Source organism: Electrophorus electricus, chromosome 25 (genome assembly GCF_041902795.1).
Source record: "Electrophorus electricus isolate QZ-2024a chromosome 25, ASM4190279v1, whole genome shotgun sequence".
NCBI classification, from domain to species: Eukaryota; Metazoa; Chordata; class Actinopteri; order Gymnotiformes; family Gymnotidae; genus Electrophorus; species Electrophorus electricus.
This window is the reverse complement of record NC_137521.1, coordinates 8,175,412-8,185,000: the sequence shown is the minus strand read 5'-3', so window position 1 is coordinate 8,185,000 and position 9,589 is coordinate 8,175,412. Positions and strand designations below refer to the sequence as shown.

Sequence of the window (9,589 nt, the reverse complement as noted above, 5' to 3'; positions counted from 1 at the left end):
TTAAAAGCTTCATGCACCTCTTTTAGTTGTCTGGTTTTTCTGTAATAAGCCAGAACACTTGCAATAAAGAAAAAAAACCTTTGTAGGCCTTTGTACTGCCATCTTTTTACTGCTTTGCAATAACTGCATGCTCAGGAAAAAAAAATAACTAGAAAATATAAGCAGTCTCTGCATGTCCCCATATTCAGATATGATCTATGTGGCCGGTGGGTTTGATGGCAGTCGGCGGCACACCAGCATGGAAAGATACGACCCCAATATTGATCAGTGGAGCATGCTGGGAGATATGCAGACGGCCAGAGAAGGAGCAGGGCTGGTGGTGGCCAGTGGGCTCATCTACTGCTTAGGTACTTGGCAACATTGACACTTCTCATGGGTGGAGGTTAAAACGTATGCCAGTGTCAGGCCTGTGTTAGAATGTTATATGATCTTAAGAAACATCATTCACACTGTGCACAGAAATAGAATATTATGTTTATATTGAGGATATACTGATGTAAAGTTAAATGGGGCAGTAGTAGCTCAGAGGTTAAGATACTCGACTAGTAATCAGAAGATTGCCAGGTTAAGCCCCACAACTGCTAAGTTGCCACTGCTAAGCACCCTGGGCAAGAGACTTAACCTTCAATTGCTTGAGTTATATTCAGACATAATTGTAAATTGTTTTGGCTAAACACACCAATTAAATGCTGAAAATGTAAATGTCTATAAAATTGCTGTTATGACTTACAGGTGGGTATGATGGCTTGAACATATTGAATTCGGTGGAGCGCTATGATCCACACACTGGTCACTGGACCAGTGTCACGCCCATGGCCAATAAACGCTCAGGTAAATTAATTTGTAGATTAATTTTTAAAAAAATTTTAAAAAAGCTTTGTAGCAAAAAAAGCTTTTGCTACAATCATTGTCAGACTTCTTGTCAAATGCATATTTCTAGTTTTAGACCTATTAACGTTACAGTGAACAGAACCAGTTCCATAAAAAATGTTCAAAAGTTCTGCAGGGTCCATTTTGTTTTGTAGGTGCGGGAGTGGCTCTGTTAAATGACCACATTTATGTTGTTGGTGGGTTTGATGGCACAGCCCACCTTTCATCTGTAGAGGTGTACAATATCCGTACAGACTATTGGACAACTGTGGCACCCATGACCACTCCACGCTGCTATGTGGGAGCCACAGTCCTTAGAGGGCGACTCTATGCCATCGCTGGGTAAGATCTGAGCATAGAATGTGTATGGCTCAAGCTTGGCACCTTCATTTTCTTTTAACACCTAGGTTGCAATGCAAAACAATAGAGCTTCATGTAGGATGTAGTACACCAGCTGATAAAATCTGTTAATGTGTAATTTGTCACCCATTTTAGGTATTTAATATTTAGGATTGAGCCTTGAGTAATTCCTCATAGAATAATGCAGTGTTTTGTGAATATTTGTGAAGGTCCTTAGTATTGTACTTAGGTTTGGTTGTTGTTGTGCTTTAAAAAACCTTAACATCTCTTGTCTCCACCCCCCCCCCCACCCCCCAATCCCATTATCAGATATGATGGAAACTCCTTGCTCAGCAGTATTGAATGTTATGACCCTGTATTGGACAGCTGGGAGGTTGTGACTTCCATGGCTACCCAGCGTTGTGATGCAGGTGTTTGTGTGCTCCGAGAGAAATGAGAAGAGACTGTAAATAGGTGAAGACATGTTGGAGGGGGAAGGTTTTGGGGTTGTGATTGGCAGCTAACATCTGAGATTGGTCTTCTATGTGCCATGTATACCTGCATGGAAAAGCAAGCAAACTGGAAACCCTGATTATATGACTACCCCTTTCAGGTTTCTGTTTTAGTCCCATTTTTGGACCTTAATTCTGTTGCCATCTGAGATCAACTTTACCATACTCTCAATGTGTGTGGCCTGCTGAGATCTCTTGGGTCTCCATACATGGCCTTGTGGTTCAGTGGTATCTGTGGTAACATGAGGTTCATGTGGATGAGTCTACAAAAGTGCAATAATTTGATCTACTGCTGTAAAAGACTACAAATGTAGAAAAACACGATTGTGTGCTTCAGCTGTTGCTGCTATATGCCTTATTGCCCTTGTGGTGCAACATTTCACCAAATCAAACCATGGGGCTTCTGTCTACTCTGACTGCAGAGTATAATAATTGAAGGAGAGTTCGTTTTAGGATTCTAAAGGAAGATGCCACCATTGCTGGCTGTTAATGAACACACTGATTCACATGTATGGTTCTTTGGTGCTAGTTTGACGATCCTTTCTTGAATTTGTTGTCCTGCTAACCTGTATTAGGAGAAGCAGGAGCCCTACTCATTCTCACACTTAAAGGTACAGTAAGTAGGGGTAGCTGATTAAAAACTAAACATAAAAGAATGTTGATTAGAAATTAATTTTAATTTTAGTTGTGCAATACGGTTTGCTGATGTCCAGAAGTGTTTGTGATGGTTATGTTTTGTGAAGATGCCTTTTCTACACTGGTCATGGGGCCATCTTTCTTGCTACCTGTGTTTCTAGCACTGAATTGTAAGTATGAGACTAAAAATAAATACAAGAGTTACTTGGTGTACCTTTAAATCAATGTGAGTGTTATACAGTGGGCATCTTTATCATGTATGTACTGTGTTCAGCATCAGAGATGTCTATTGGCTGGTTTTGCTTTTATAAGCACATTTAGAAAAGATTCAGAATAGAGGGATGAATTTACTTCTGTATCAACTCTTGGTTAAACACTGATCTTGAACATCTAACGAATTTGTATTTTTATGTGGCTATATACTCATTGTTATGAGTGATTGGTGAGCTGTTGTGTGGTGTATTGCATTATGTATGGTGTAAAGACTGATTATAATTGTGAATCGAATAGTTTGCCGCCACGATAAAGAAATGTAATAAAGTGTCTGTACATGCATTAAGATGCCATTACGTACCAGATTTGATCCCTGTCGTATAAACAGGGTTTAACTGCGATGCCTTTTCCTGCAGCACCCTTGTCGTGATTAAGCTGGTTTGAAAAGAAACAGAAGTTACAGAGAACACCTGGCGGATTTCAAAGGAAATCTGAAAACGGGGGGGGGGGGGGGAGTCCCTTGTCCTGTTAGGGCTTACATAAGTAAAACAGTAAGTCACATCTATAATTTCTTAGTCGTAGGTAAGCAGACATAGAAATGTATTATTTAAAATTTGCGAAAAGCATTGCGAAACCGCCTTAACTTAAAAAAATAATATTTGATTACACCAATAGTAAGTCGAGGAGTCTCCCATTTCTGGCGTTCTCCAATAGCACAGCTGCACAGGAGGTGCCAGACCACGAGCATCTATAAAAGATCCTGCAGCGCACCTTGCTTTTGACATTGCTGTGTTGGCGGAGATACGTTGCGCGTCTTTAGTCAACGGAGCTCTAACGTTAGGTGCCATCTACGTTAGTGTATTTTTCGTATTTTCGAAAACCTTCATCACCTCTTGAGACCAAGTCAAAATGGTACGTTTCTTCCCCTACTTATTATAATGTACATATACTAACTTTATTCACTCTCAGGAAAGGCGCCAAAATTGCTCGTTTTACTTTCAGGCCTACGTTGTTCAAAAGTTATTTTTGTTTTTTGTTTTATTCTTTAAAATCACTTGGTCGATGCAGCCATTTTAACGTCCAGTGCATTATTGTGAACGCTTGTTTGGTTTTGCTTTCTTTGATTGATTCGTGAAAAATAAGTTTTTGATTTGTCATCTCTACTCATTACAGATTAAGGGCACAATGCCGCTTGTCTTTTGTTTTAAATATTGACGGTTTAACGACGAGATGTGGTATGACCGAGGTGCAACTAATGTTGCAGTCGAAGAATTTGCGGAATCTGGTGGAGGAGGCCCCGTTAGTTTGGGAAGGGGGGTGTAGGCAGCGATGATGGGGGATGGGAAGGGAGATGGTATTTGCGGCAACAGAATCGGGATTCCGGCCGAAACTTCAATAACCTTTTTGGCTGTAGTGTGGTAGGTTTGAACCTGGTCTAGTTTCATTGTTATATGTAGTGTTAAAACTCTCTCTTATCTAACCAACCTTTTTTTCTCTCTCTCAAAACTGCTGGCTCATTTTTAATCAAAAAGGCGAAAATGTCTTGATGCGACCGAAACAAAACCATGAAAAGTGAGGATTTGCGAAGCTTTCATGGGTGGCAAGTTGAGACTTCGCTCAAAAAATGCATTAGTCCATGATGCCCTTTGGATGATGATCATTTAGACAAATTTTCGGTTTTTAACTTTAATGTTTTACTTACCTATAACATATGAGCGATATAATCTGTTGTTCGAGTAGTAATGGATAAATAGAAACCTAGCAATGCATAATAAATCCCTTCCTTATGTTTAAAGTATGAGAACAAGGAAGGAAAGGAGTCACGTGACTCAACCCTCCCCTTCGTCCTTCATTTTATTCGCTTCGTTTCTTAATCGAAACTCGTGCAACGAAAAATCAATCCTTCTCATTACTCTGGAGCCAACGCTTACCTTGACCTGTCTGTACAGCTTATTGTACCAGTACTAGTATTTTCGTTAGAAATCTTGGGTGGCATACCTCTGTCCTTTTGTCACACTTTTGTCAGTTCCGTGCTCATGTTCCATTAAATGAAGACTCTTCTGTTAGGGTGTTGTCTTGTGTGCTGCAGCTCAATCATTCTGGACAGGTGTTAACTGTACTCAGTTTTATGATTGAACTATGGCTCTAGTTTAAAGTTCACCTGCGTGAGTTGAGGCTTTGTTTGACGGTCTGGTTTAAAATGACACTGGAAGAGGGTCATACATGGTAGCATATGTAAGTCATGAATTTGGAATAAATAAATAAAAAACCCTGTTTAAAATGACTCCTCTCGTGTCCTATGCAACCTTTTTGGAACGTTTTAATGTAGCCAGTGTCCATGATTCATAGGTTGTAACGTTAGCATTTCATACATGGCGTTTTCAGTTTGGCCTGCTATATAATTGTTTGAGGGTTATCCCTAACCCTATGTTTAAGTAAAAGTTTATAGTTTGTGGGGGTTTTTTTTTGTTTGTTTGTTTTTTTTTTTTGTTTTGTTTTTTTTTAAGGCTGTTGGCTGTAAGTAAAATGGCGAATGCACATTAAAATGGAAGAATTGACTTTGTTATAAATAAGTAATATATAATGTAAAATTTAAACTCTTAAAAAGCATATGGGTGGGGAAATCAGTGAATTCAGTGTAAAGCCGTACTATAAGGTCCACCAATTTTAGTTTGGTAAGCAGGGAATTCAAATTTTGACACCCAGTATAACGGACTACAGGGAGAGGTGGTGCTTGGAATAAGTAGGATTATTACGATTGCTGCTGTTAATGGCCTACAACAAGAGTGCATCTGTATCCATGTCGGCCAAGCTGGCGTTCAGACTGGCAATGCATGCTGGGAACTCTTGTCTGGAGCATGGTGTGGGACCTGACGGTGCGATGCAGGGTACATTATCGCTGCCTGACTCCCGTCAGGACCCCTTCAACACTGGCAGCTCTAGCTGCCATGTACTTGGAGCCCACGGTGGTGGGTAAGCAGCCAGTTTAACTTTTGGTTTTCTTCCCTTGCATTCTGTGTGTGCATGCATTGCAGCGTGAGTGCATCTCCATCCACGTGGGCCAGGCTGGTGTGCAGATCGGCAATGCGTGCTGGGAATTGTACTGCCTGGAGCATGGCATTCAACCTGATGGCAATATGCCAAGTGACAAGACCATTGGTGGTGGGGATGACTCTTTTAACACTTTCTTCAGTGAGACTGGCTCTGGAAAGCATGTACCAAGAGCAGTGTTTGTGGATCTCGAGCCAGCAGTCATTGGTAAGTGGGCAGGGGCAGAGGGAAACTTTGTAATATTGAATTTTTCTTCCCTTTTTCTCATATTGGTCATTATTTTAACAAGCAATGAGCTTGATCATATGATTTGAGAATAGTGATCTGATGTTTGATTATACTTGATGTCCAACTGAGTTAGTTTGATAAACTCCTGTTTAACTGACTGAATTCTTTCTAATTAAAAATATTACTTTAATGCATTATTTGACTAAACAATAAAAGGCTTAATTTATGTCTCTGAACTTGTGTGGATGAACTATGATTTGATTTTTTTTTTTTTTTTTTTTTTTTTTTTTTTTTTACCTGTGTATGTGGTCACAGATGAGGTGAGGACAGGCATATACAGGCAGCTTTTCCACCCAGAACAGCTCATCTCTGGGAAGGAGGATGCAGCTAATAACTATGCCCGGGGCCATTATACTGTTGGCAAGGAAATTATTGACATGGTTTTAGAACGTGTCCGCAAACTGGTAAGTACAGAGAAACTGTGCTTTGTATTTCAACATTTCTCAGGTGTAATTCACATGTTGGATATTAAAAATAATTTCAGCATTGTTGACTGCAATCAATGTTGTTGAAATATTTTGCATGAAGATTCATTTTGCTTTTTGTAAATTCTTTAGACTGACCAGTGCACTGGTCTCCAAGGTTTCTTAATATTCCACAGTTTTGGTGGAGGAACAGGCTCTGGTTTTACCTCCCTACTGATGGAGCGCCTGTCTGTTGACTATGGCAAGAAGTCAAAGCTGGAGTTTGCCATCTATCCAGCACCTCAAGTTTCTACGGCTGTAGTTGAGCCCTACAACTCCATCCTGACCACCCACACCACCCTGGAGCACTCTGACTGTGCCTTCATGGTTGACAATGAGGCCATTTACGACATCTGTCGTCGCAACCTTGATATTGAGAGACCTACCTACACCAACCTCAACCGGCTCATTGGCCAGATCGTTTCCTCGATCACTGCTTCTCTGAGGTTTGATGGGGCCCTGAATGTGGATCTGACCGAGTTTCAGACCAACTTGGTGCCATATCCAAGAATCCACTTCCCCCTGGTCACATATTCCCCAATCATATCTGCTGAAAAGGCCTACCATGAGCAGCTCTCTGTTGCTGAAATCACTAGTGCTTGTTTCGAGCCATCCAATCAGATGGTGAAGTGTGATCCCCGCCATGGCAAGTACATGGCCTGCTGTATGCTCTACCGTGGTGATGTTGTACCCAAAGATGTGAATGCTGCCATTGCCAACATCAAGACCAAACGCTCCATCCAGTTTGTGGACTGGTGTCCCACTGGGTTTAAGGTGAGGCAAGAGCAAGTGTTTACCATTTGCAATATTGACTTAATTATGGTACACTTGAGAGGGTTAAATGGAACTCTTCCTTGTTAGAAAGTTTATATTTTTAACCTGATGTGTTAATCTCGCTTTCCACCCTCTCAACCTCATTACCAGGTTGGCATCAACTACCAGCCCCCCACTGTGGTTCCTGGCGGAGACTTGGCCAAGGTCCAGAGGGCTGTGTGCATGCTGAGTAATACCACAGCTATCGCTGAGGCCTGGGCCCGGCTAGACCATAAGTTTGACCTGATGTATGCCAAGAGAGCCTTTGTGCACTGGTATGTGGGTGAAGGCATGGAAGAGGGGGAGTTCTCTGAGGCCAGAGAAGACCTTGCAGCTCTGGAGAAAGATTACGAAGAGGTTGGCACAGAGTCTGTGGAAGATGAAGAGGAGGGAGAGGAATATTGATTTCCAAGAAGATAAGTTGTTTCAAGAAGTTGATCTAAAACTAGTTGGGAGTTTGAGTTGAGGAAGCTGGTTCTAGACAGTCACTTGGTGGCACTCTTGCCTGTCCAATGTCAGGCTGCAACATCTTGTCCTAAAGAAAGGGGATTTTGTCTGTCTTCCTTGTATGTGTTTTATTCTGTCCGTCTCATTGGTGTCGTTCCTCTTTACTTGTATGCTCTTTATGCAGTTGCTGAGTTTGCCAAAGGTGGGGGTTTTTTGGGGGTTTTTTTTACTCCAACACTGCTGAATTCTTTCATGGATATGTTGCAACTGACTGCATTGTTCTGTTTCTCAATAAATTTCATTTAAAGATTAATGTGTATTGTTTTATAGGTTTTGGACTGTCTGATTCCTCTGTGGAAAGGTACTGCACCAGCGGAGCTCATTATTTCCAATTCAAGGCCACTGTGCTACAATAAACATTTGGCTTTTTGTTTATTGGTTGTATGGCTGATATCAAAATAGCTCCCTTTCACAGAGCTCTTGAAGTCCTTGAGCCCGCAGCTCAAAGAGCAATGGTTGTTCTTCATATTGCACTGCGTTTAGTGTCCAAATGCTATGAAACAGATTGACCAATTTCTTGAGTTATGCTGTACTCTTGTTTATAGGCATGGTTTGAGACCACCTGAGGAAAACCTGGGTGTTATGGAATGTAAGGGAGACCTTCAGGCCCATGTGTGTGAAATGTATTTTTAAAGAATTTCTGGTCTGTTCCAAGGTTTGTAAGGGTTATTGCTTTGTACGGTCATTATATTCATCTCTATGAACTGAAGGCGACCCTCAATTCCAAATGAAACAAACTATTGTCAATGAAGACTGGGGCAAAATCCAAAAATTACTAAATTAATAATGGCAGATATCATTGAGATTTGTGCAGAATTTAAATTGCATCTTTTGAAGTGTTTTAACCTGTATACAAAGTTTTGAAATGTTGAAAGATGGTGTAAATGTATTATAACGTTTATCTTGATCAGTGTTGCATAGGATTACTATGCACAACTGACCTAGTCCGGTTGTCTTTAACTATGGCCTATTAGTCTGGGCCTAATAGGTGGTATCTGGCAGTGGGCCAGAGGGCTATGCTGTATTCCCCATTTTATGTGGCCACCCAGTACATATAGCACCATACTATGCCAATTATGGTTACCGTTTTTGAAACTAGCACATCGTATGCAAACCTGTTGACCATGTTTACTCAAGTTTCCATTCGTTTTGAGCAATAAGGCATCTTCAGTGCTTTAGGTAATTTTTTATATTTTTTTTGACTTTCATATGACCTGAATAAACTATGCCAATATACTTGCCTTCCACAACATGAACAGACCAATGATGATTATTTACAAAGCTGGCCTGGAAACTTGGGAGAAGTAGAGGTGACTGGTGATTGTTAGTTTTAGGCTGTGTTGTGTACCCACTCCACAACCTACGCGTGTCCGATTATGTGTATGGAAAAGGTAATGGGAGAAAATGCAGGCATGCTTGCGGCTCAGGCCAGCCAGATAGCGCTGCAAGGTAGTTGCTTAATAACAAATTTTTAATGAGCCTTAGTACGGTTACCCAAAACATCCAACAGGGAAAGTCCCGGTTTCACGACATCATTGTTGACATCAAGGTCAATTTTGCACCAAAGTGTGGATTATATGTCTGAACTCCCTTTAATATGGAAAGGATAGAAATAAAGGTTTAACATTTCCAACGTACTATAATCCAGTGTGTCTAATACTGACATACTTTTATACTGACATCATGATGATGATGTTATTAGTGTTTTAATAATTTCCCTACTGGATCCTCCCAGTCCATTACATCCAATAAGGCATCCAATCAGCTGCTTCATATGGTCTATTTAAAGAACAAGTCCCGGTCACCACGAGCTGTCACCTGAAGGTATTCATCCGCGGAAGTAAATACGATTATGAAGTGTGAAAATGGTTTGAATAACTAAATAAAAGTAAATAG

The 9,589-nt window shown here is 40.8% G+C and overlaps 2 protein-coding genes across 4 annotated transcripts in view; both read left to right on the top strand.

The window, feature by feature from the left end:
* The window catches only part of klhl12 (kelch-like family member 12), an 11,162-nt gene extending 8,411 nt beyond the window's left edge, over window positions 1-2,751 (top strand). For 2 of the 3 annotated variants that reach the window (XM_027001407.3, XM_081707935.1), the window contains exons 9-12: window positions 189-347; window positions 733-831; window positions 1,026-1,212; window positions 1,540-2,751. In XM_027001407.3, coding sequence (XP_026857208.1) covers window positions 189-347; window positions 733-831; window positions 1,026-1,212; window positions 1,540-1,666 — 572 coding nt within the window. In that variant the 3' untranslated portion in view covers window positions 1,667-2,751. Of the gene's footprint in view, window positions 1-188; window positions 348-732; window positions 832-1,006; window positions 1,213-1,539 lie in introns of those variants that run through there. The other variant, XM_081707936.1, reaches the window with a different exon arrangement.
* A 571-nt stretch (window positions 2,752-3,322) lies between these two features.
* On the top strand, window positions 3,323-7,946 carry tuba5 (tubulin alpha 5). Its single transcript, XM_027001374.3, has 5 exons — window positions 3,323-3,482; window positions 5,606-5,828; window positions 6,165-6,313; window positions 6,467-7,147; window positions 7,298-7,946. Exons 1-5 carry the CDS (start codon window positions 3,480-3,482, stop codon window positions 7,589-7,591), a joined length of 1,350 nt encoding a protein of 449 aa, XP_026857175.1. The 5' UTR covers window positions 3,323-3,479; the 3' UTR covers window positions 7,592-7,946.
* Window positions 7,947-9,589: the final 1,643 nt, after the last annotated feature.

Excerpts from the sequence above, each read along its gene's own strand:
- tuba5 (XM_027001374.3), top strand. Across the intron at positions 5,829-6,164 it reads TCTCGAGCCAGCAGTCATTG|ATGAGGTGAGGACAGGCATA; the intron begins GTAAGTGGGCAG and ends ATGTGGTCACAG. Across the intron at positions 6,314-6,466 it reads TAGAACGTGTCCGCAAACTG|ACTGACCAGTGCACTGGTCT; the intron begins GTAAGTACAGAG and ends TAAATTCTTTAG.